The sequence below is a fragment of the Ascaphus truei genome, chromosome 8 (genome assembly GCF_040206685.1).
Source record: "Ascaphus truei isolate aAscTru1 chromosome 8, aAscTru1.hap1, whole genome shotgun sequence".
NCBI classification, from domain to species: domain Eukaryota; kingdom Metazoa; phylum Chordata; class Amphibia; order Anura; family Ascaphidae; genus Ascaphus; species Ascaphus truei.
The window spans coordinates 15999280-16027054 of record NC_134490.1 but is presented as its reverse complement, the minus strand read 5'-3'; the positions used below and the strand labels follow the sequence as shown (position 1 = coordinate 16027054).

The following is a 27775-nucleotide window of genomic DNA, read 5'->3' as shown; positions in this document are numbered from 1 at the left end:
ATAAAGCAAGGAAAAAAATAATCAACCCCATGTACAAGATTCAGTGTTCTATTCTCAGAATGTATCGTGCTTTAATTCACTGCTCCAGCAGCAGAGATATGAACTACAAATCCGTCTTTGGCAAGGGGGCCTGTTTCTCCATTTAAAAGACTGGGTGACGGTGTTGCTCTATCTGTGCATTGGTCGCCTGTCAGACGAGAGCGTCTCAGAATGATAAGTGTTGGACAACCGTGCTGTACATTACAAAGGGAAGAAGGAGCAAAACTGCAGGAGCTTATGTGCAGGAATAAAAATAGTTTATTCAAGTTAGAAAGTGATGGTGATTTATTGTATTATATATTAAATAGAAGTAGCCGTGTTAGTCCAGTGCAAAATAAATGAGTACTTCTGTATAAGGTGATACTTTTTTTTATTTTGACTAACAATTGATTTATAAGACAAGCTTTTGAGAGTTCTCCTCTCTGTCTCAGGTCAGCAATACTGATTTAAAAAATATTCCATGAGTTTAACACAGATGTAAAATGCAAGATAACACTCTAAGGCAGATGAGGTGTTTTACAACTATATAAAGCTTTTAAGTTACTGTATGCTCCAGAGGCTTTTGTGCAGCCACTTCTGGAATAGAATTCTGTCAGCTCATATCTTGTGCTTTGATCAACATAACAACTTCCAAGAGGGAGAAAATAAATACATGTCTCAAACCCAGTAAAGCTGAGGAAGAGGAAGTTAATCCAGTGTCACAGGGAATTTAACATATAATTTAACACATGGTGCTCCGCTCCAGTCCACAACCCTCCCCTCCTCCCCCCCTATCAGCAGGTCAGGTTTTCAGGAGATACCTGCTTTAGCACAGGTGGCTCAATCAGTCCCTGCTTCAGGGATATCCTAAAAACCTGACCTGTTGGGGCAGGCGCAGGGGGGGCTTGTGGATTGGAGTTGAGCACCCCAGACAACACATAGCTCGTCAAAATTCTAGATGTAAAACATGCCCCACGGGCTAATCTTTCAAGGGCCAATCGGTAACACAATTGCAGAACTCGTGCATGTAGTTTTGTTAATGTATGTCCAGTAGTAGACATTTCTAGCACTCTTCATTATTTTGAGCGGTTGTCTGTAAAATTGTTCAGATTTGCAACAATGCAAAAGCATCGCCCCAATAATAATGGCAATATTTTCCGCGTGTCACTCTTTGGCCTAGATTCACTATATCTCGCTCAATGTGAGTTAATATCGCTCCTGTAAAAAAAAAAAAAGAAAGACAGTTGTGCACTAAAGCTCAGGAATTATCACCTTATCCAGTAAGAATTCATTATTAATAAATGGGACGTGATCAAAATTTTCTAACTGCGCAGTAAATAATGCGATAAAATAAGCGCTAACTTTTGGAAATCAGCATTAATTAGTGCTAGGGATGCAAATGTCGGAGCCAAACCGCCACGGGTGCATCGAAAGTTGCCGCCGGGAAAACTCAACACTGGACACATCGCCCCTTATTCACATTTCTCCTAATGTGAACCTAATGTTGTGAAGGTGACAGCTAAGTAGAGAAGAAAGTGGTGGAGCTTTGATAAAGTGCTCCTATAGCGCGAAACGCGTCAGAGGTACCTTATTTGTAGCCCGGTCTACTAATGCCATAAATTAAAGCATTTTTTAATTTGCAAGCAGCCTCCAGTCCTTTCATTTTTTCAGCAGTGCTCCACCACTTTCTTCTCTACTTGGATTCATCTCATTGGAAGAAGGCACGCTACACCTGTCCAGGAAGGTTTCGTGAGTTACTTATTTCTGTGATTGCAGTTCTACAATTCATGTCTTTATTATGTCTCATGCCTATGGGTTGAGGGGTGCTGTCCCATAAGTGGGTGTGGGGTGTGCTCTCTTCAGTGAGTGTACATTTCACACACCCACTGTGGTGCCTGCATACCACTCTTTATATTACCCTATCATATGGCCATCAAGTGAGCACTCAATGCCTAAATATACTGCATAAGAAGTTAACTCTTGCCTGGACTCCTATGCTATATTGCACAATACTGCAGAGACATTTGTAGCACCTACAGGGATTTATTTCCCATACCTGCTATAAGGTGACAGCTAAGCAGGACACTAAGCGCGCTCCCGCGTGGCCTCTCCACATGGCGGGCACACTGAGTGTCCTGCTTTACAACGTGAAGTATGTCGCGCCTTTACAACAGACGTGTTCACATTAGGAGCGGCGGCTGGGACATTTAAAGATGGAGGCGGAGAAGAAACTTGAAGAAGCGGCGTCATGTCCAACGGTGAGATCTCCCGGCGGCGACTTGCGATGCAGCGGAGCGCCGGCAAACGTTTGGTCCCATTCTGCTTAGTAGCCCAAATGGGCAGCTAAACATGAGTTCATTATGACCAGCTGGTCACTTGGGCTACTAACGAGTTGATCAATTAATACAGAAACAACTAAAAATAACTTTAAAGGACTTATAGTGGCAGCACTATGATGTACTGGAGCAATATTAAAATATGAAATTCGAAAAAATGAGTGACTAAAAATATAAATTTATTTACTCAGAATCTATTAATATGTTCTACACATTGTTACTATTATGTCTCTTGTATTGTATTTTGGGGAGGGGCTATTGTATTTTGGGTGAAGGGTTGTATTGCATTTTATTGTATTTTGGGGAAGGGTATTGTATTTTGGGGAAGGGAGCATTCTATTTTACATAAGGGGTATTATTGTGGGGGGAGATTGTGTGTGTGTGGCGAGGGAAGATTGAGGGAGAGGGGGGTTAATTAAGTGATAGTGTAGGGTGTGAGAGGACAGATGGGGTGGAAGAGGGAGGTGGGGGATTGAGAGGAGAGAGAGTAAGAAAGGGGGGGAAAGAAAAATACATGGGGAGAAGGTTTAAGACGGGGGAGATAGAGGAGGGAGCTTGCGAGGAGGTGTGAAGGGGGCTTGCAAGGCCACTGGGAAGCGTGCTCCAGTCGAAATCCTAGTCCTGGGCCCAGGGAAATCTGTCTGTGGCTCTGGGTGAATAGGATGATAAATAAAACTGGTGTTTAAACCCCCCACTAATTTGTTTAATTTATAATAGACCTTTAGCGAATCTAGCCCTTTGACCCTTGATGAAAGGCAACCAAGTGTATACCAGTGGCTTTTAATTTTGAATGAGATTTACATTCACCTTATCTTAGACATCGCTAGAAAGTGTACAGTTATATTCTGAGTTACCTACAGTTATTCATTAGATATTATTAGAACTGCCAGTTGGTACTCTGCTAACAGCCTCAAGAGAATTAATCTGTGTATGTATTAAATTCCATTTTATACAAGGTCAAAAATCTTCCTTCAACACGTATAAAATGAATTTCTTGCTATGACAGCCTTTTCTACCTAGTAACATTGTGCATCAAAGGTTGTCAGCAGTTACACTTCACATACTGTATACAACATTTCAATAGAAGATGACATTGAAAAGCACAAACACTTAGGCACGATTGAGCATCTGTGCGCATTAAAGCTCCAAAGATGCTAAACATTTACATGTTTAAAGCTGAATGACCCTATGAGGTGACACATGTCAATCAACAGAAAAGAAATTGGAGGATTTTAGATCACAAGTGCTGACCAATGTTTAAATAGTTTTTAAAAAAGATTTTTCCAGAGATTTTAATGGCCTGTTAGGATGCATTGATGGGGAAGCCAACAGACTCTCCAAGTGAACAGACAGGCAGGCACTCATTAATTTCACACTATGACGGTCCTCACAGAAAGAATCTTCATGTAATGTAACTGCGGGGAGTCAGAAGAATAACCGTCAATTGCCACCTCAAGGGAAGAGTGATGGAATTCCAAGTACTAACACTCACTGTTGCTCTGAATGCTTAAAAATAAAATGGAAAACCATTATACTCAACTGTCATGCTACAAAGCACTAAACATGATTGTTGGTCTTCATTAAAGTGAATGTTAATAATAGGTGTAGCCATTTTACTAGGCCTCACTTGAGGTATTTTGTGTTCAGTTTCTCAGATGCCTGCCACTGAGGGTAATCCTGGTAGTGGCTTGTCATTTATTACCAACAATTCCCTATTTTCCAGGTATGCTGCCTCTCTGCCTAACTTATCCGACTGACCCTAGACTAGATGAATCACAGGAGACTGAATGGTTATATAGCACAACAGCACCATAAATACCAGCAAGTCTGTGTCCTCCTGTGTGTAGAACCTCAGAGAAAATATTTTTTAAGGAATTTGTGCTATATAAAAAAAGACCATATGATACCTTATAACAAATTCACTCAGACAACTTTGACTAAACAGCCTATTAATCTCTGTATTTGTCTTTGCTTTTCTTCTGCCAGAAGATTGCTAATTGCTCCTGTTCATTTAAATGGAATATTGTGCGCAGTCTCTCCCTACCATAGCCCCCATAGCTCCTGGAAAGATGCGTTTTGAACATGGCAAGCTACTAAATCTCCCAAGCACAGCTGGGTTAGGCTAACACACCCTCAAAGTCTAAGACTAATCTTCCACAATTCCACATCCTGAAGGACCCTCTGAACTCTTCCCAGAAGTTTTCCTTAGAACCTCCGGCTTGTTTGTAGTCCCCAGACCATGTATAGATAGTTGGTTCTGTTCAGTAATGTAACCTTGAAACGATAGAGTACTGTTAGGCATTGATTTCTTCATTTTCCAGCGTCTAGGTTCATCCTACAGTAGCTAATACACTGTGATACTCTGCTTGGACAAGTCACCCACATTACGACACAGCAGGCACATTCTTTATACATTTTCTATTTCTGACCAGCCTTTAATTCATTATCTTTTATGACTTTATTATACATATGTAGCAGACTTTATTGTTGCTCCAGATAATGCAACATATCCTGTTACAAACCAGAATATCACAGAGTTTCTATAGGATTCAATGGCATCTAATTACAACTAGAGGAAAGTTCACATTTGCGATATAAATGCAATGAAAGAAGCAAACAGCAGAGAAAGCAACAGGACTTCATCACTTGCCTCTTGTGTAGTCGCTGTAGGGTTTCCTTCTTTAGTCTCTTTCAGTAAAAATTACAAATTTAGCAATAGCACAAAAGTGTTTGTAATAATGGATGCACTGATTAGCCATTCCCTCTGCAACCCGCCATGGTGTCTATGCATCAACGCAGAGAGCTTTTGATGCCTAGTTTAGGGAGACACTTATTCAGTTACAACGGTATATATGTGTAACTTATATCCCTAATGCCTGCTATTGACTCTCCCCAGCATCACAAGCTGATGCGGATGGGACAAAACGGAAAAGTACCTTAATACAATGACATGATGAAGTGCAAGATGACAACTGCCTCGTCGCATAATTTAGCTCTACAATATCCAAAAACATAGACCCCTGTGTATAAACAGAGTTTATTTTGAGTATTGTCAATTTAATTCCCCACGGATCATACTCTAAATACTGTTTATGTTATAATGAATACAAGGATGAGTATCTACAAGGATATACAGTACATTGCTCTCTTTCTATAACCAGCCTCACACTGAAGAGACCCAAAAGGTCAAAAAAGCTGTCTGTGAGTAGATTTACTGGCTCTGCACTTCTTTATCCAAGGCTGTGCTGAAAAGCCATGTAATATAGGGGTCCATGTTAAAATGGACATAAAGTAAAATGTGACACTGTGTGCTCATTTGCATGTCATTACCCAGAATCCCTAGCTGCAGTGGAAGTATTGTATGCTAGGAGATAATGGGGAAAATCATGTCTGAGACATGTGAATGTGCTCACAAGGGATATTTTTATTTGCTTTCTCTCTTCATAACACTATTTCTAATTTTTCTCCAAATATCTTTAGTTCGGGCTCCGTAAGAAATCAGGACAAAATGTATGTAACAGGGACACCCCTGGCGCCCCTCACCTGCGCGGAGTAGCAGGTTCCCCTGCACTGTGCCGGGGAGCTGCATGGGTGAGCGCGTCGCCGGGAGCTCCCAGCGGCATCTGCAGTCAGGCACCGCCATATTGGACTCGTTCGCGCATGCGCGAAAGCTCGCGCCTGCACAGTGTAGCTTCAGGAGTTGCGCCGGCCATATTGGGATTGGCGCTAGTGGTTGCGCATGTGCAGAAGATCGCGCGATGCAGCGGCCACCATTACAAGTTCGCGTATGCGCAGATGAGTGTAGCAGCGGCCATTACAATGTTGCCCATGCGCAGTGAAGTAGGCGCACGCGGCCCCAATGTTAAAGAGGTCCTGAGTGGATTACAATTCCCAGCAGCCTCTGGGGCTGCACTTTCACCCAGATCACATGCTGCATTCCAGCCACTAAGACTTACAGATTCTCTGCAGCAGGGAATTGGATACATTGTTGTGTGCAGACAGGAAGAGTCATTGGGAGCTGGGAGGAGGACACAAAGCGCAAAAAACTTCCTCTCCAAGGTGGAAATGACATAGGGAATCTCAAATGGGCAGCATATGAAAAGAGAAAAGAAAATAGTGCAACACAGTTTAATTATAACATATAGGTGAGCATGGAGGCTCCAACACACTCACATGCTCCAAGATATGTAAAAGCAGTTAAACCACTCAGGGTTCAGACGCTGTAAACGGGACTCCAGACAGCTGTTTCTTGCTCTCCACTTCTGCACCAGATCGGCGTCTGACGTCACGAACCAGCCTTCTCACTCTCCTACAGCTAGGATTGCCTCAAGTATGGTATATTTGTTGATTAATCCCTTCTTTGCCTCTGGCAGCGAAGATGTCATACAGTTTTGCCTGTTCACCTTTCCATCTTGATAAAAAGGCTGGTTCGTGACGTCAGACGCCGATCTGGTGCGGAAGTGGAGAGCAAGAAACAGCTGTCTGGAGTCTCGTTTACAGCGTCTGAACCCTGAGTGGTTAAACTGCTTTTACATATCTTGGAGCATGTGAGTGTGTTGGAGCCTCCATGCTCACCTATATGTTATAATTAAACTGTGTTGCACTATTTTCTTTTCTCTTTTCATATGCTGCCCATTTGAGATTCCCTGTGTCATTTCCACCTTGGAGGGGAAGTTTTTTGCGCTTTGTGTCCTCCCCCCAGAAGATTATTTGAGAGATTGAGAAATCTCTCACACCAGCTGCATCTCCTCTTGGTGATATTGATTTATTTTATTTTATTATTAATTTTTTCATGTGTATGTAACGGGTTTTCCCACCCCCCAATCGCAGATTATACTGTGGGAGCAGAGAAACATACAACGTTACCATAGGTATGTGGTGCATTACCTGTTGGCTCACAGGAGGGCTGAGCTTCCGCTAAGGGAAACCTGGGACAATTATAGGATAATATGAGTAACCGCGTACTCGGTACAGCGCCTCCACCTGCGATGGCTCCCACCAGAGGAGGAGTGGTTCCTCGCAGGACAATACACAATAACCACGTACCACGTATTGAATAGTAACTAATACCTTTACTAACATGCATAGACGACATGTAACATCAACAACATAACAACAGGTATCCCTCGCTAAAGGCAACCTGACTATGGCGTCTCGCAGGACGCGTACGCTAACTTGCACCACGGCGGGTGCCCACACTTTATGCGTCACGGCGGACGCTAACACCTTAGGCGCCTCGGCGTACGCTAACACCTTAGGCGCCTCGGCGGACGCTAACACTTTATGCGTCACGGCGGACGCTAACACCTCCACAGAGTGATCCCACCCCGTGTCCAGTAAACCCCAACCCAATGTTTCGCACTCCCAAGTCATATACCAATGTGTGTGTGTGACTGCGCAGCCACTATGTCTGGTGATAGGCCTTGTTGGTGCACGTGAGGTTGTGGGTTACCTGCCCGGGCTTCAGCCACGGGTGCTGCTATACCACTGGGGTTGAGTCGCCGGGATATCCGCGTGGGGTGAATTCCGGCGTGGATAATATCACCGCAGCTCCACACCGTCTGTACCTTGGCGAGGATCAGTCTGCTACCCACAGACCGCAGTCACATGCTCGCTTGGCCTCCGTGAAAATAGTCCAGCTCCCTTTTAGCAAACAACCAATATTCTTTGTTCACTACTAACAAATAGATAATGGGGCAGAGTCCCTAACCTAGGGCCTGTCCCTACCACACTCAGCTAGGGTGACTCAGGGCTATCTGGGGCCTAGGGGATTGCTGGCCTAGTGCAGAGAGTCACTGACTCCTGCACCCTACCTCCTTCCCCTAGCTGCTCCGGTTACTCACTGACTAGTCTGCTCCAAGCCCGCCAAATGTATCACTTTGTTGCAAGCAGAGCTCCTGCAGCCCTATTGGCTCCCTGGCGTCATGGGGCCGCTCCAGAGGCTCATGGGACTTGAAGTCCTCTTACAGAGCCCTCCTCTCATAGGCTAAGGCTTTGCGGGCTTTCTGTGCCTCCACTGCGCATGCGCGAGCTCCCTGCAGTCCTCCCGGTGCTCCTAGCCCTTGCGCATTCGCAATGCCACTAACAATGGCGGCGCCCTGCTCCGCGAGCCGGCAGGACCGCAGCAACGCGATCGCGGCCTTAACAACGGCCCGATCGCGTCCCCGGCAACCGGCCCGATCGCGTCCCTGGCAACCGGCCGCAACTCTTAGTAACGCGCGGCTCGCGCACCAGAAGGAGGGGGGGTCAGTACGGCAAGGGGGACCTGGCTACATGTATTTAAGGTTTGCGCTCACTTTCCTTGCACCATTGGGAGCTGGGAGCAGGTTGGGGAAGGGTGTGTGTAGGGAGCAGTAGCCCCTGCATACTAGGCCAGGTTACCCCCCCATCCGGCCCCAGATAGCCCTGTCTCACCAGTAAGTTGCTGCATCTAGGGACAGACCCAAGAGAGGGATGCTGCCACCTTAGCTGAGCAGGATAGTTAAGTTGTGACAGTATTGCTTTGCAGTGCAGCACAGCACAGCAGTTAGCTTTGGCTGCTTCAAGAGAGGCCCGTTCAGTGCGAGGGGGGGTTGCTTTCTATAGTGCCCAGTGTTATGTGATATCACCGATGCCAGTTGCACGCGGTGATCGCGACCTGCGTCTGGGCTCAGACAGGCTCTACCGTGAGAGACATTCTGTGGGTGAGACGCTCCCCGAGGGAGACACCTCACACAGAGGTGGGACACCGCGGAGGCAGATTCCTGTTCCTGCGTCAGACTCTTTTTGAAGATCGTTACACCCGGGCACGGACGTGTGCCTGGGCAGGTATCTATAAGTGCACCAACTATACACACGTGAGCAGCGCTGCCACACATCAGTGGGGGTCCAGGACACTGGGACACTGGTGCCGAGCACCCAATCAATGTGGGCACTGTATGGTTGGGTTACTATTGGGGGCGGAGCGGCCAAAGGCCTACGAAGGGAGATAGGTGCCCCTTGCACCCAATGCAATGTTATGTAATGATGTGTTATGATAATACAGAGAACAAAGTCCTTGGCGCACTATCATGTATGTTAACCTGATACGAAAGTTCCCAGTGCTGAGATTAAAAGAAACAGTTCCTGAATCTTCGCCGTTGATTCTCTTGGATTTCTTATGACGGTAAGTAGTTATCTGGAATCAAAGAAGACAGAAAAACCATTGTGCAGTACTCTCTATTAGTGGAGATCTCATCCACACAGCTGCTAGCTACTTACATCCAAGTAGATAAAGACAGGCCTTGAAAGGTATCTTTAGCTGGCCGTCTGGGACACTCAAAGGTTGAATATGGGTCCTCAGGTGTTTTACGCCCTCTCCACACGGATCAACCGCAGTGCCAGATATCATAAGGAATAATGAAAATGCCAATGGTGTAGTACAGTACAATTTAATAAAAACGATTTAAGATCAAAACAGCCAATGCACTCACATGCAATATGACCTTACTACATGGATTACGACGTGCCGTCCGCAGGCTTGAGGAGCTGTTGTGTGGTGTGTAAGGAGGCTGAGTCCCGCGTGTATCTCTTCCTTGCGGCCTTTACCATTACCCCTGAGGAAGTGACGTCAGTAGTCACGAAACGCGCGTAGGGTGGAGCTTAGACTGCACGCATTGCTGCGTGCACGAACCGGCTGGGGAAGGTGCTGTGGATGTTAACGTCATCTGAGGTTGACCTGGCGCTCTGAGTTGCGGCCGCAAGGAAGAGATACACGCGGGACTCAGCCTCCTTACACACCACACAACAGCTCCTCAAGCCTGCGGACGGCACGTCGTAATCCATGTAGTAAGGTCATATTGCATGTGAGTGCATTGGCTGTTTTGATCTTAAATCGTTTTTATTAAATTGTACTGTACTACACCATTGGCATTTTCATTATTCCTTATGATATCTGGCACTGCGGTTGATACGTGAGGAGAGGGCGTATAACACCTGAGGACCCATATTCAACCTTTGAGTGTCCCAGACGGCCAGCTAAAGATACCTTTCAAGGCCTGTCTTTATCTACTTGGATGTAAGTAGCTAGCAGCTGTGTGGATGAGATCTCCACTAATAGAGAGTACTGCACAATGGTTTTTCTGTCTTCTTTGATTCCAGATAACTACTTACCGTCATAAGAAATCCAAGAGAATCAACGGCGAAGATTCAGGAACTGCTTCTTTTAATCTCAGCACTGGGAACTTTCGTATCAGGTTAACATACATGATAGTGCGCCAAGGACTTTGTTCTCTGTATTATAATTTGTCTATAGCCTTATGGAAAGGCATGATATTTTGTCCTAGGCAGCCTCCAATGTTCCCCCCATACCCTCTCTTATATTGATGGTTGTGGGACTATATGATATTGGTTATCCTTGCACAGTTAGGATATATCATTTTTCACATTTATAATTTGATTCAATATTAATTATTGTAATTATCACATATAACAATAGGTCGAGCGCTTGTTTTGTAGTTTAAGTTCTCTTTATATCATTAATGATGTGTTATGTTGTAGTGCAGGGGGGCGCAAACTTTTTGATATATCATTTTTCACATTTATAATTTGATTCAATATTAATTATTGTAATTATCACATATAACAATAGGTCGAGCGCTTGTTTTGTAGTTTAAGTTCTCTTTATATCATTAATGATGTGTTATGTTGTAGTGCAGGGGGGCGCAAACTTTTTTCCCTGCGCCCCCTGTCGGCGGTCCCCTCACTCCCGCGCCCCCCCTAACCTGCGCTCCGGCGTCGCCATAGCAACGTGATGTCACATGACCTCGCGGCGTCATTTTGACGCCGCGTTGCCATGGCGACACAGGAAGGAAGCCGCCGGAGCCTAGGTAAGTAAAGGTTTATAGAGGCCCTGCAGCTCCCCGGGCACTTAATTTAAGTGCCTTCGGGAAGCGCACGGGGCCTCTGTAAACCCCGCGCCCCCCCGCCTGCAGTCTCGTGCCCCCCCTGGGGTTCGCGCCCCCCAGTTTGCGCACCGCTGTTGTAGTGCATATAGTAAACTGTTTTATCCATGCCCTGGTGTAAGTACTTACTGTATGTGGTTCCTGTGTAAGGGGTTATTCTACAGACTAGAATCCCTGCATAGGTGGAGGCGCTGTAAGCAGTATGTTCCAGGATACACCCCAGGCTCCCAGTGGTGGAGGGTCAGGCCTCCTGTGAGCCTATCAGGTATTGCACCACACTGGTAACATATGTAGATTTCCCCACATGGTCCCTATCTGCGATTGTGGGGGGGACATGTGGGGGGACATGTGTTACATGTAAATGGAGTTTTTAGAGTGAATTACATACATACTGATAAGAGTTTCTCTGCGTTAACTTCTATTGACTTCAATGGCAAGTAACATGGGATGTGCAATATATGGTAAATATAGAGGCGCTAACACACTAAACAGTGCTTTCTAATACTAATACAATAGTGAGATAGATACAAATATTAACAAGTAGAAAACCAAGTGCAATAACAATGTAAAAGTGTCACCCCCCTGCTTCTACCCTCCGGTGGGGTTGTCTTCACTCTTCCCCAAAATGCAGAATAGTTTTCTCATGATCCAGGGGGAGCATGGGGGATATAAACACACGAGAAAAACATGTAGATGTAACCAATAAAAATAAATAATCCCTGGTGAATCTTGGCCCCTATGTGCTGCCTACTCACAAGAAGGTAACGATAATCAAGCAGAGGTAACAAAGGGTAGGCTGTGGACATCAGTAATGCAGAGCTGCTCCTTCACTTGGGGAATGCGACCTCAGCAAGAAAGAAATATACGCACATAGCACAGATCATATCATTCAAACAATTTATACAACTCTTCAAAATGCACACTTACAGTGTTGCCAAATTAAAACAGCATGTAAGCTATAATAAGCTTCAAAGTGACCACGGGGAGATAAGTGCCATCTCTCACCGCACCGATCCCGACGGGAACTTCGGCTGGACCCCACGTTGGTATGCTGGAGCGGCCTCCCCTGAGCTAGAGTTTTCAAAGTTTAAGGACCCGGGTTCTTCATTAAACTAACTATTGTACCACTATCGCTTGGAAACCCTTATTGAAGTCAGTGGGAGTTCCCGTGCAATATTTCCACGATCGGCACTATCGTTGCCTTATGAATAACTTCCTAAATCTGTTTATGGCACCTGTGCTACCTTGCTAGACCACAACAACTGACACTTATTATAACAAGAGGTGTGATATATGTGAGGAAATGACCCTTCCCTCTCTAACACAATGAAAGGGACACATGCAATAAGTGCCAGCACGGGTTATCGCACCCATTCCAGCGTTTTCTCCCATTGAATAGAACTGGAGTTAATGCCGGAACAGGTGTAAAAACCCGTACCGGCACGTGATCCATGTGCCCCAAAGGAGGTTATTGATAAAACTGTGATAGTGCCGACTTCAATGGGAGTCTCCATGTATGTATTGTATGTCTTTATTTATATAGCGCCATTAATGTACATAGCGCTTCACAGTAGTAATACACGTGGTAATCATATAAATAACAAAGAATATAAATAACAGGTCATGGGAATAAGTTCTTCAGACATAAAAGTAACACTAAGGAAGAGGAGTCCCTGCTCCGAGGAGCTTACAATCTAATATATGTCTATCTTTATTTATATAGTGCCATTTATGTACATAGCGCTTTCACAGCAGTAATACACGTGACATAATAATATAACACACACAATGGAATAAGCGCTTCAGACATACAAGTAACATAAGGAAAAAGGGTCCCTGCCCCGAAGAGCTCACAATCTAAGTGAAACTGCACTATTGCAGGTTAATAAATAACCCCACAGCATGTATGCTAAGGCTTCTTTGTCCACTGAACTGGACAAGACTTGGACAAATTGTCTGGGGATAACCCTGCCAAGAAATTTAGCCATTCAGTGATTTTATTTTCTCCTTTGTAAAACGTGTGCACATGCTGCTCCTTATAATCTGTACAACAAAGTGGGAGACGCCGCAGATCCTCTGGCCTTGCCAAGGTTCTGCCATTCTCCCTTTTCTTCCTCTACTTCAAAGGGGGGGTCCAGGGAAACAGGTGGGTGCAGCGTGCCCTGGGAAATATTCCAAATGATTGGGGTTTCGAAGTTCATTTCCTTCCCCTTCCTATGACAGGATTAAGGACTTGCTGTACTTGTAAAGCAAAGCACAGCCCAGTGTCACGGTAGCAGAACCCATAGGGAGTGGAAAGAGAACTCTGCAAAGCTGCCGTGGTAGATTTGAAAATCCTATTTCTCACTCAATTCCAGTCAAAGAGCTGATAGTGATCCGGTTGCAGTAATTTGCTGCAGTTAACCCACCCCTTTCACTTTCTATCAGCTCTTCACTGACGGCCAGCTTGACGTGCTGTTACTCGAGTGAGGAAATTAAAATGTGATGCAATAATCCCAAATAAGAAGGCCTTTATTAGGTAATATATACACTTTAGATTAGGTATTCTCAACAGCTACGCAGATAGCGGATTGGAGGCATGCTGTGTGCCACAGATAAAGAGAGAGAAACACAGCAAAGGCAGAGAGACAGGGGGAAAGGAAGCAAGAAGAACTGGAGACAAGAGAGGCTTAACACATTCATAATAAACACGGCTAAATACCATCTAACCAATAATGTACAGAACTGCAACAGAGACCCGCACAGTGTTGGAGAACTAGGATGACAAAAGAAGATCATATTTCTAATGATTGTCTGCAATATATAATATGCAGTTACTTTATATACAGATATACCGGTATATAATGTACACTGCATACTCATGAGGTTTAATCCCTTCAACATTAAAAAAAAAGTCATCATTTATAACACAACACAAATCAATTATGGACTCTAAAATAGGGCCCTCTCCCAGCTTCCAGGCACTCAACTCACCTTTTTAAGAAAGCCTATCTGGCATATTCCTAACATCCACCCTCCAACCCAATTGGTACCAGCTGTGAAGCTGGACCAAACTCCATGCTATCTAAAAAAAACCCTAGCCTCCACACCCCCAAACCTCAATAGAACCAGCAGTGCGGCTAGACCATACCCCACCCTGAGGCACCCTCCCCCCCCCACCCCCCCCACACACACACACACACACACAATCAGTAGCCACCTTAGCTTTTGTTTCAACATTGCTCCTTATTGACTCTGGATTGTACATTCTCAGGAGCAGAACCCTCATTCCCTTCTGTATCTGTGTGTGCATGTCTTCCTTACTTGTATGTCATGTATGTATGTATATCTTTATTTATATAGCGCAATGCAGGTACATAGGGCTTTACATTACACGTGATATAATATTCATAATGTTATAATTGTCATTCAATTTATGTTATTGATGTCACTCTGTACCCCCACTGTACCGCGCTGTGGACTATGTTATCGCTTTACACATAAAGGATAATAATAATAATAATAGTGGTCTTTTCTAGTCCCAGTTAAGATCTATGTACTGCACTGAAACTTTCTACCAATCACAGAATTGCTTTTCATTCATAGCATGTGTGAATAGCGGAGTCAATTGACTCCCTTGATTCTCATTACTATGCAGATTGTTTGTATTTTAATTTTACTCCCTGTCCAGCAATCAGATTCTCCCAGGAAGACGAAAGTGATGTACAAGAGACAGTTGTATGAGTTGTAAAGCAATACATTGCAATATCCTGCAGCTAAAGTTACCATTGTATTCTCAACAAAAAACCTTCACAAAGATAAACACTTACTGGAGGTGAATTCTCATGGATGTTGGTGCTGTAGGGTAAATTCATAAAGATTGGGTCCATGTCTTGTATGTCAGTGATAGTGATTGCCAAGTTGGCTAGTGTTGACAGAGGCTTGGCTTTGTCTTGATCCTATCAAAACATACAAACATATGTATCAGACAAGGTTATCTGGTGCATGAAAATCACTGTCAAATTACATTTCCACAAGGAAAGAAGATGTGCATTTGTGATAGGCAACTTTGGTAGAAGCTTTACATTCAGGATCATTTACAGGTATAACTTACAGGTATAACTTATTAAATAATAGTTCTCAGTACATTTAACTGTAATAATTATTTGAATTCATTCCCCAAAGCAGAACCGTAGATCAAAATAATACTCAAATAGCTGTTCTCTTTGCCCCAAGAATAAAAAGTGTATTGATAATTTTGCTGGAGTCTTTGTATTGATTGAGAATTAAATGAGATTCAACGGTGTTTAACCCCTTTATTGCTAGGAGGCTTTTTGGGAATTAATAGGTTCACATGTTTTAGATCTTTCATACACTGAAGGATTAATAGAGGTGCAATCAACTAAATATGTCCTACTGTTAATCAAAATATCTTGTCAACGTAATACCTGTTCTCCACTGCCATATGATGCCAGTAAATATATACTGCCTGTTGCCATGTGAGGAGTATAAACACTTATCTGCTCTGATGCGAGATTGCCTTTAATATCTGTTCAGTTGTCTTGGGTAATCACAGCACATTTCTGTTCTATATTGCTATTTAATCACAGGTTCCAGCTGAATTCAAAGTCTGTTTCAGATAGCTAGAATCATTCACCGTAAATCAGACACTGCTGGGATACCCTATGCAAAAGAAAGACTTGTGGCCCCGGTCATATACAGCCATTCCCAAATAAAGTTGAGTTATCTTTTTTGTATTTTAGTGCATGCTTTAAAGGAGCAATCCAAGCAATATCCTACATGTGTGGAGTTTAAAAAAAAAAACTAAATCAGTTCTGTAGTATTAGATAATACTTACTACCTTTTTTTATTTTAAAATTCCATTTTTAATGCCATTTTAACGAGTTTTAATACACTGAGCATCTTTTGATTTCTATAGCAGGTTTAGCATGCTTCCCCAGCAGTGCAAGATCTTTGCAACACTTTCCTGTTTGTTGCCAACATTCCCAGCAGTTTGAGCTGCAAACTGTAATTGTCAATGTTACCTTAGTAATATAAGAATACATTGTAGCTACCGAGTTACACTGACTGAAGGATTGATTTGAAACTGGAAGTCAGCCATTTAGTGAACCCTGGGAAGCAGAATTTTGCTGATCGATCACTGAAGCACCAATCGATCGGCAGCTTAGGTAATTAGTTTCCAATAAAGGTAATCAAATGCTGCATATATTAAAGCAAAAATTTTTTTTTTTTTAGCAGCTTGGATTGTCTCTTTAAGAATCTAACAGCATTCACAGACACGGATACATAACAATCCAATCACAAGCCCTCATTACTGGAACGCACTTGCCAGCGGTGACAGGCAGGAAAAGAACCATTCTAAAATGCCATAACAAGACCTTGTAACTGCAGAAATACCTGATTAGGGGGGATTAATGCTCATTTAAACTGTATTCAAGAACACAGCTTGAATATAATCTTTAGAATAACCCTACTGCCTTGCTGTGCATGGCCTTGCCGGATGTTTCTTTACTGATTTGCTCTGTAAAGGAATTATTACTGGTAAACTCTATGATGAACTTGAAATGTTAGTAGATTTTTTTTTTTTGCTACTGTAGGTACATGTACATTTCCCAAGAGTTTAATAAACTTGGTTTTCAGTTATGTGCAACTTTTTTTTCCAAATGTGAAAACAGCGGCTCATTTGGAGACCAATGACAATGAGCAATATTAAGAAACAGATGTAGCAGGTGATATTGTGGGAATGGGGTACATTGTAATATCCTGCAGCAACACTGCCAATGAAACCAATGGAAACTCTGTGATATTCTGTGTTATAACTAGTTATGTTGTGTTATCTGCGGGAACAATGTCACTCAATATATTTGTATAATTCCACCATCTAAGGTTCTTTCTACTCCCGAGAACAAAAATCCAATAAAAACCAATAGCTACTGCTAATAATTACCACCGGTGACCACCACATCCCATTGATGATGCTGAAACAATAAGTGTGTAGTACACTGATTATTATGTCGGACTTCCAAGGATGCGAAACATGATTTTATTAGTCTTTAAAAGAGCTTTGAGATCTACAGTAAATGTAGCTTTTTCTCCTCTGATAAAGTTTCAGCTATGAAACACATCAGAAAAGACCACAGATTGACTTGTTGCAGTGTATTGCCAATATGGTTCCTACGGGAGTATTTTAAGTGGAAACAAGCTGTCTGTGTATGTCTGACGCCTCCTGAAAATGACTTGCATTTTCTTAAAGTAAGCAACGTTTTTTTCCAAATATGCAATTGTGGAGATATTTAGGTTTAACACTGAATGACTCAGCAAATAATTCAATGTTCTGACGCTGCGACTGTGATATTGGGAAAAAGGAAACACAAGGAACAGAACTGTTTACAAAAGAGGGCAGGAGACTTACCGTTGCATTGACCTGCAGCTGGTATGCCTGGGTGATCTCATAGTCCAGGGGATTTATCACAGTCACGATGCCACGAGACTTGTCTATGATAAAGAAATTGGAAGGCGGCTGGATGGAGTACAGAACACTGCCCCCTGTTCCCTGATCAGGGTCTGTTGCATTCACAATGAAAATTGGAGTTCCCACTGGTGTGTTCTGAAAGAAGACAAATACATACTGTTGAATTAACAGAAATTACCAAACCCAATCAAATTCTTGAAAATAAATCCTTTAACCCTGTGATATTCTGTAATGCAATCTGAAATGTTTCATGGCTTTTTTGGCAGCAAAAGAGCTAATTTATAATAATTTATAATCAGCGATTGACTGAATACTGTGTTTGGACCATGTTATTTAAGGTGCTAAATGAACACTTCATTTCTTACGAGAGATTACTCTACCAATGATATAAAAGTGTTAATAAAAAAAAGATGATAACTGTGTAAAAGTAATAGCTTGCTGAAGACAGGCATTTGTCGGCTATCAGTACGATATCGCTCTTAGCAATCCTCCTTCCAGGTCATATCTCGGAGATCCTACACACTCACACACACACTCGGATGTCACCTCAAATGACCTGCAAGGAGGCCCTCTACTTCTTGATGAGGTAGCTGAATGGTTTAATTCTGCTGTTAAGGTGAGTTGTGCAACGCCACCAGATTGAAAAGTTACGCATAATGTACGGGGTGCTAATAAACCTTGCTTTACTTTCTTGCAATAGGTGTTGTGCCCTATAGCGGTTTTCTTTTTCCTATTTACCAGGCAGGGACTGTACAGACATTGTTTAGAAGCCCTCAGATACCCTAGCGCAGGGTGGCAACTCCAGTCCTCAAGGGCACAAACAGGCCAGATTTGAAGGATATCCCTGCTTCAGCACAGGTGGCTGATTAAGCCACCAGTGCTGAAGAGAGATATCCCTAATAAATGGCCTGTTGGTGGCCCTTGAGGACTGGAGTTGGCCACCCTGCGCTAGGGTATTTTCAGATTTTTCTGTAAAGGTGAACAGTCTACTTTACATATCTTGTATTGTGCAATATCACACCATATTCAAATAATAGGAGTAATGTTACATCAGTAACAAGGCAACCTTTCACGTATGGAAATCGATCAGTAGCTACTGTATGTTGATACCTTACATTGGTCTAAGACACGAAGCACACTAACTTCAATTTAAAGAATAAGAGATCAGTAGTTTTTGGAGACAATGAGGGTCAGTTTGCAAAAACCATGCACTTTAAACTGGTCTATTCATCAAAGTATTAAAGCTGTGAAACCAGGGAAAAGAAACTGCAGAAACATTCAGTACCAAGGAAAACATTCCAATTGAAACCAAATGGGATTTCCTTCTGGTGCAGTATTTTTGCATCAGTTTTGCATCTGGGAGTCTTTGACAAATGACCCCTTTGGTATCAAAAATAACAGGCCATTGAAAACTACGGTTACATTTTTATTAGATCAATGTCATTTATTTTTTGCATTTATTTTACATTCTTTTTTTTTTTGCCGAATTTTCTTTGTTTAAATTAATTGGCGGCGGTTATTTCCAAACTCGGGTCATTTTGCGAATATTAGAAAATGGTCAAATGGATCTTCTATTTTTTAAATGGACGCTCTTCATTTGGTGTGATCATTATTTATTTTAAATGGAATGTTTATTGTTAAAGAAGCCGCCTGCACCGATAACGTGCATGGCTTTTTATTAAATTGTACTGTAGGTGTACTGTGGTATTTATAAATAATCCATTCTTTATACTGATCTGGTGCACTTCTCCTTATTTATTTGTTTTAAGCTACAAAGTAACATTTATTTTTATCACAATGAAAACACCTTTTAAATTCCTGCAAAAAATATTTCTACATTAAAGCATTTTTCCAAGGTAGAACTTTGGAAAAATACATTTACCAGCAATCCACACAAATGTGGATCCTCAAAGGCACCAACTGTACAGATTTTAAGGATATCCCTACTTCAGCGCATTATAGATAAATGACATACTGGTTGGTAACCGGCAAAACATTATATGTATGAGGTTTCATGAGGGTACATGACTGTAATTAGATAATTCTGATGTTTTTAAACTACTAAAAGTTGTGGGCTAATGTTCACTATTTGTTTTCTCATTATCCACAATAGTACTATATTCTCCATTTTTAAAATGCCCTAATCAATACCTAAAGTGTTAGACTGGGGTTTCTGTCAAGTTTAGAAATGTAATGCGGTAAAAGGGTTACCCAATTCTGCTAGTAATGGGTTAAAGGAACAGAACAAGGATTTCTTTACAGTGAATAAACAACACGTTCAAGAGTACCCTAGATAAATGCCTATTTGATTGGCCTGAGGCAACTCTGTTACAGAGACAGGTTTGAGTATTTCATAATGTGCTTGAAACAATCAAAGCCCCCCCAAAATATTTTATAGCTGTCACCAAGATAAATTGTTACAGATCTCTGTGATGGCTGCTTTAAACTGTAACATTTATTTTACATGCTCATAAAGTGTAGTCATTCATTGAACTAAAATTATGATTACAACACTTGACTGGAAATATGGAGCTTTCGTTGTGCAGATATATATATATTTATTTATTTAGATATATAGAGGTATCTGTACTGTGTTAGACAAGCTTAATAATCAAAAACGCATAGACGATACCGTTCTGTGGCTAACGAAATGCCTTTATTTCGTATACGCATACTCTTACAACACTAACATTCAGGGACCATTTAACACATTAAATCATAAATCGCATACTGCACAGGGGGGAGAGATAGGCTTCAGTCAGATACATTCCAGGATGCACTTTTAATGTTAAACTTTTTCTGCTTTATCCATTGTAACATCGCCGGAAGAAGAGATCAGTGTATATCGAAAGCTCGCACAAATAATAGCATTTCGTTAGCCACAGAACAGTATCGTCTAATCATTTTTGATTATTAAGCTTGGCTAACACGGTACAAATACACACACACACACACACACACACACACACACACACACACACACACACACACACACACACACACACACACACACACACACACACACACACACACACACACACACACACACACACACACACACACGACTAATTGTGTATTCTAATGGTTATGTGTTCAATATACTTATTCTAATACTTATTCTAATATATTGAACAAATAGCCCTGACACAAATAAGCACTGATCAACAGTTAAATGGAGGGTTGGACTATGTAGAGAGAGAGAAAGATAGAGATTATCACTTATCGGCTACCGCTCACAAATGTAATTTTATTGTCAAATCGGTGGTGTTTTGTTGCGTTTTTGAACAAATGAAACGGAGAATAGTGACAGGCATTCTCTTATTACCATCCCATTATACTATGTACAGCGGGTAAGTATTGTAATCTGGAAAAAATTCAACTTCCGTGTTTTTGACGGATCTTCGCGTGTCAGACTGCCAGGAATCCGGAAAACCCATTTTTGCGACATGTCAGCCGTCTGACTGCCTGTATCCACGCTAAGTGCCGTAAAAAATTACCAAATAACTTAACATTTGGAATGGGGGTTCTTATTCCTAAGGGAACAGACACATTTTTAACTTGAGCCTGAGCTGCCCCCACAAAGTGCCCCAAACACCCCCTCAAAATAAACAGATAAAGCTTGAAAAGCATTAAAAAAAATGTTTTAATTCATTTCAGATTTCAATTTTCAATTCGATAATGTTATACAGGTCATCAAATTATATCTCAAATAAATGTAAATTATATTTAAATTGTGAAGCTTTGTAATCAGTAATGTAAACAAGTTCTGTTATATACATTAAAGTTTATTTTGATAAAGGGTGAAAAATCTGTTTAATTGATATTATTCATATACTTGTATGGCTTTCATAGTGAGGTGTGGCCCCACATTTGTGATTGGCCCAAGCCCCATCTCACCTCTCTCAAGCGTGTGTGTGTGTGTGTGTGTGTGTGTATATAGATATACATATATATGGCATATGGTCAATATTGGCAATGTCCTCTTTTTTATTACCTTTAGGATATCACTGATTCATATCAGATACATGGAGGTCTCAATTAGAGATCTCAAATCATTCTAGTCATGAAATACCTGAAGTGATTAGAATGATTGGTTAAATAATTTTGTAATATATATGTCCCTGTGTTAAAATGCTATATATATATGATAACAATTGACAATTATTACATTGACTTATGTTTGTTCTCTTCTTTTTCCTTTTTCAATAGCCCTATATGCGTCTCTATGTTTTAATTGTACCTAGGTAGTTGTTTAATTGTTTAAGGGTTGTGTTTTATTCATTACGGGTTGCTAGGCAACCCATTTCTGTACATATATATATATATTCGCTGCGGCCTACGGGTTAATTTTCCTCTGAGAAAGTCAGAGCCACTGACGAAACGTGTCAGGAGAGCACACGTGGTGAGATCCAGTCCCTGCTGCAAGGAGCCCCAGTGTTGGTTGCGGACGGCAATCGACCTGATCTGGAGGAACTATCCATTTAGAACCTCCAGTTGAAGTATCTGATTGTACCCCACGAGGTCTGAACATTTTGACTGATAGCTGACAGCATTCTTCATCCTTCTGCTGTGGAGGAGACTCTGTGCTGGATCGTGTGGTGATATACTCACTGCTTGTATTTCATTTTCGTTTGTGAGTGAGCCTGTTTCCTCTCTCTTCTATTTTTGTATTAAATATTACGCTTTTTACGCTATGGGCTGTGCGCTTTCTCTTTTGTGTTTTTAGATTTTTCTGGATGTGGTTCTCCATCTGAAAGCTGCCCTAAACCCATACAAGCGCAATCATTGGATTGGACATTACAGGAGTGGATTAGTATACAATTTATTTTTTTCCCTATCATCTGTTATTATATGTATATACTTTATACTTGCTATTAGAGTAATTATATTTGTACTAACATTAAGTTACAGATTACTATATCTATTGGCGCTACTATCTCTGTTTTGTAATACATATATATATCTATACACACACACACACAAATGTAAAACAAGTGGCTTCTTCTCATATAGGGGACAGTTAATGAAACAATCCCTCTAGCCAATTAGGCAAGGGATGGCCATGGCCAGGGGGCAAGCCCGCCCCTCACCTCACTGGCACTGGGGTTTTCGGTGCCTCTGTCATGGCCTGGTGGGAGGGAGCGGGGGAGGGGCTAGGAAAAGGGCTTTAAAGTGCAGCCGGGAGCGGGAGCATTCATTCTGCTCCCAGCTGTAGCGAAATTCCCACCCACTCGTCCCTTTTTTAGAAGGCCGTCGGGGGCAGGTACTCTGCCCTTGGCCACTCGTATGTTAACGAGTAGAGAGAACGTTATCATTGTGGAGCTGTTGAGCTATACTACCTGTGAACATTGTTAACATGTACCATTGTATTTTACAGGGCAGAGTTGGAAGACTTCCCAAGGAATAGAAAGGACTGAAGTTCCTAAAGGAGTGGTCAGTTGGACCAGTTTGCCACTGTCGTGGTGGCAGTTTGGGGGGTAAGTGCTTGGCCTTGCCATACGGGGCTCGGGCTGATAAAGCCCGGGGTAGTCGTGAGTGGGCAGGGTCAACTGAACGTGACTCCCGGGAACCCATTCACGACAATGGCCGGCTCTTTGGGGCTCGGCCAGGTACGGGGGCAGCAGGACAAGGCCTGGCTGACCCCCTTCCCTTAACCCATTAAGCGAGCACTCTGGCAGGGACTAGCGGTTACTCTATTATTGTTTAATAAACAAAGACGCGGCCCTTTATACCTCCAAACCGAGTCTGTCATTACTTGTCTATTATATGTGGGTATCGGTTAGCAAGGAGAGGGGAGGGGGCCCTCACAGCCTAAATGGTCAGGCACCAGTACAGGTTAGCTCACCCAATCTGGTGTCATCTCCAATTGACTTGAATGGGTCTTAACGCTGGGTCGGGAGTGCTAACCCATACTGGCGCTTGATGAATCTGCCCTATAGTGTCCTCAGCATTTCCTTGACCAAAATGTGATTAGAGTATATTGTATGCCTAATAAAAGAACATACTCCTGCTATAACGCTGAGAACAAGCTACACTTGGAATTGTCAATGCTTGCAGCTGCACAGCCAATATTGATTGTGTAGGTTCTGCAATAGCAGAGAGCTCCTCAACCCTCAAGCAGAGCTATTCCCTGGTAAATCTGTGAATAGAGATGTCAGGTTCAGGGTAAGTGTACTGCTGTGCAACCACAAACAACAACCCTAGCAGAGCTAATAAGACATTGATTCTCTGTGCTACTGCTGAGTTATCAGAATGACTACTAAGGATGAACTAGCAGGAGATCAACTCTTGGTTAAACCAGCAAGTTCCTTTTATGGATCCTAGAAGAGAAAAAAACTATTTAAAGCAACTAGTTGTGCTGCAAGTTGGAAAACAAAAAGGACTTTACTTTTCTATAGATGCAAATGTATCAACACTAATTTAATTGCAATAAAATATATCACGAACAACAGATTATTTATTCTGTATATCTGACTGGACTAATAAAATAACTACATCAGCGATCCCATTTTAAGAAAAATTGTTCCGGAATCAATATTTTTGTATGTCATCTATATGGGGGATGCTCTTTAATACCATGCAAATTCCTAGCCAAAGTGAAGGAAAAACAAATCACTGTATGCTGTGATTTTAAAATAAAATAGGGATTTTTAACAACGTCTTTCATATTCTTATCTTCCCATTGCCGTTCAAAATTGAATTTTAAGAATAAACTGTAATAGCATTTCAATTCAGTTTTAAAGTTTGTATTTTACCGCTCATTTATTTACACACAGCGGTTTGTGTTCGTGGTCAGCTAACTCACGGGACATTCTCACCTGAACTACAAACAATTACAAATAAGTAAAGCCTGGACTTTGTGTAGATGGCAACGAGTGAATGACTCTTTTCAAACAGTGGAAACGATTAGGATGCAAATACATCTGTGCAGCGAGAATGCAAATAACGTGCAAAATGACAGGCAATCTGGCCAAACACCTGTTTGAAGGTCGTGGAATGAAACAAGGTAATAGGAAAAAAGGGAGCCGTGTAATAGTATGAAGTAGATAGATGGTGGGTCAGGGCTATAATAATAACTACAAAGTCATGATCTCGTCTCACTATGGTCAGCACCGCATAGAGAGCCATAAAACACAACAAATACACACTGTGCAAAAAACAATATTGAAACAAGTAAGTCAGGAAATGAACAAGACCTATTAAATACGCTGTAAAGCTGTCTTCCCGTCACTTCTATCACCCGCTATTGTGCACTGCTGCTCAATATTACTATACAACGCATCACATTTATTTTCAAGGTATGATTGGAAGGGAATGTTGCCCCCTTGAACATGAAGTGTGATTTAAGGCATTGAAGTGTAGCTTAGTGCTGCCATAAAAATGACACTTTATCTCACCTTGCCCTCTGTAAACAAAAACTGTAAGTAATTTGGAGTCAATGTGCCTGTATAGTTATAACGTATTGTGTGTAAACTGACAGCATTACAGGAACATAATATATATATATATATATATATATATATATATATATATATATATATATATGCAAATATAACTGTATGCTCATCTGCATGTCTTAGGCAGGTCTGCAACCCCGCCTTTCCCCATTATCACCCAGCATACAGCACTTCCACTGCAGCAAGGGATTCTGGGAAATGACATGCAAATGAGCACACAGTGTCACTTTTTTATATATATATATATATATATATATATATATATATATATATATATAATCACTTAACATTTAAGGTTAGTCAGTTCTTAACAAATAAATAATGTCTTCAAAATAGCCCAAACATACCCCTCTAATAATAACTCAAAATAGCACCAGGGAGACAGACATACGTGGCTGGAATCCAGGGGTGGAACAAGTGATTTGTGGGCCCTGATGCAAGTATATGTACTCCCCCCCCTGGCACTACCTGTGGAGCAGGGCTTCACCTGTAGGCAGGGGTGGCCCTCCCATGCAGCCAATTACTGACTTCTGGTCGGGCCTAAGATCCGTGTTAGGACCGCCGGGGCAGGACCTGGCCTGCTCCACCGGTAGAGCCTGGGGAAGAGGAGAGGCAGAGTGCGTGGTGACCCTGCAGAACAACCAGAACAGTGTTCTGGCAGGCGTCTGAGCCCCCTAAAAGCCGGGTATCTGGTGCAGCTGACCCGGGGGTTGTTCCGCCACTGCTGGAAACAGTAAATGAATAATGACCATTAGAATCCTACTATCCATTTTGGCAAATGGCTATAAATAACCTTTGACAACCCAAGAAAGTCAGTTTTAATGGGTTTCCTAAAAGAAGAAGGAGAGGGTGTTTATCACATCACATTCTGCTCATACAATCCCTTTAAAGGCTTGACATGATAAGTGGAAAGTGCCATTCTGCTACTGTATGTATACATGAGAATAACTGAACTTCTCATTGGATCAAGCAGTGAACCAGAATGGATTAAAATAACTGAGAGTAAGTTGGGAGACGGAGGATGAAGGACATTTCAGATGTGAAAGAAAAATTGAAAAAAAAAAAACCCACCAAGGCAAACTCATTTATACTTCACTCCTTAAAGCAAGGATCAAAAATAAGGATACACCTTGTTATAAAGGAGCAGGCCAAGCCATTCATTTCTTTTTTCTTTTTTTTTGCAAATCTAATTTTGTTTTACAGAGGATTGAAGCAGCGGATCTCTGCAGCTGAGCCCCGTTCATTTCAGCTCCGGGGTCACCCTGCTTCCTGAGATACTGCCTCAGTATCTCTGCAATTGTCTGCAGTTTAAAGCTCCCTTCGTCACATGGGCCAATAGGAAGCTGCACTGATGATGTCATGGCTTCCTATTGGCTTGCAGGACGTGGGGGCTTAGAAAAGCGGTCATTACATGATCCCTGCTAGCCAAGCAGACCAAGTGCCGGCAACTACTACTACAGACGTAAGTATCTCCATAAAGCAAGGGGGCCCCAGAGCTGAAATTAAAGGGGTTCATCTTCAGAGACCCCCATACAGCAATACAATGTAAAAAACTGTTTTAAATAAACTGCACAAAACAATCGCCGGCTTCTTAGATTACCGCTTTAAAGCTAAACGTTACGTTTAAAAGGGATTTATTTCCATCTCTTCTAGATATGGACATTGAGCACTATATAATGAGGTAGAAGTATATTTATACACACAGCCCTCAAAAGCTCAATCAAAAGATTTATCCAAGTCAGCCGCAAGTCAACTGTGCGCTGAAATTGTATAAACGCCACATTAATGCAGCTCCTAGTATATTTTTATTATTATTATATTTGTAGTTCTGTGTTGCACTTTGTTTTTTCAAGGCAGTCGTTTAAAGTTCTGAAAGTCAAAAAAAATTGTCAGCAACATATAGAAATAAGCTCCTGATGGCCAAATACACCCACTGCAGTCAATGGGAGTTTGAGACCATTACAGATCATATTAAATAACCCCACACATATTTGAGAGACGTGTGCTTGGCTTCTTTGCCACTCCCCTCCCCCCCCCAATAAGACATATTTTCTTCACATTGTGTTTGTAAATGTCTCTCCGCAGAATGTACAATATATACATATATTTGTATTTTGTGTGCGTGTCAGGGAACAGAGAGAAAAGATAGAGGTTATAATAGGAGCCCTCTCATACCCTCTTCCTCTCCTGTATTATGCCTGAAGATCTACTCGCTGTTAGTATTGTCACAGCAATTTTGTATCATTCATGCCCTCTTGAGCAATCAGTGCATTTACTGAATATAAAGGGCATCTGGTTTAATAGAAATATTTTTAGAGAGGCAGATAGCAATTTTTGGTACCATTCTACAAGGGAACGCTTGTTGTACAGTGTTCTTGAGATAATTTCTCACAATTACCAATAAGTAAGCGACAATTTCTCTTACTTATTGGTAACATCCCCCAATTTTTTAAATGAATGGGCAGCTAAAAAGTGATACACTGAGGAGGTAATTAATTAAACAGTGATTGTGCTGACCGGGGCATTATCACATGGAAACAATTATTTACTTAAATGGGAGTTACCGTGTGA

The 27775-nt window shown here is 41.9% G+C and overlaps 1 protein-coding gene across 5 annotated transcripts in view; it reads right to left on the bottom strand.

The window, feature by feature from the left end:
* CDH23 (cadherin related 23) overlaps nt 1–27775 on the bottom strand; it is a 653830-nt gene that overhangs the window by 356428 nt on the left and 269627 nt on the right. For all 5 annotated transcript variants that reach the window (XM_075610599.1, XM_075610600.1, XM_075610601.1 and 2 more), the window contains 2 exons: nt 17688–17882; nt 15085–15213 (listed from right to left, as the gene is read on the bottom strand). In XM_075610599.1, the coding sequence (XP_075466714.1) occupies nt 15085–15213; nt 17688–17882 (324 nt within the window). The remainder of the gene's footprint in view (nt 1–15084; nt 15214–17687; nt 17883–27775) is intronic.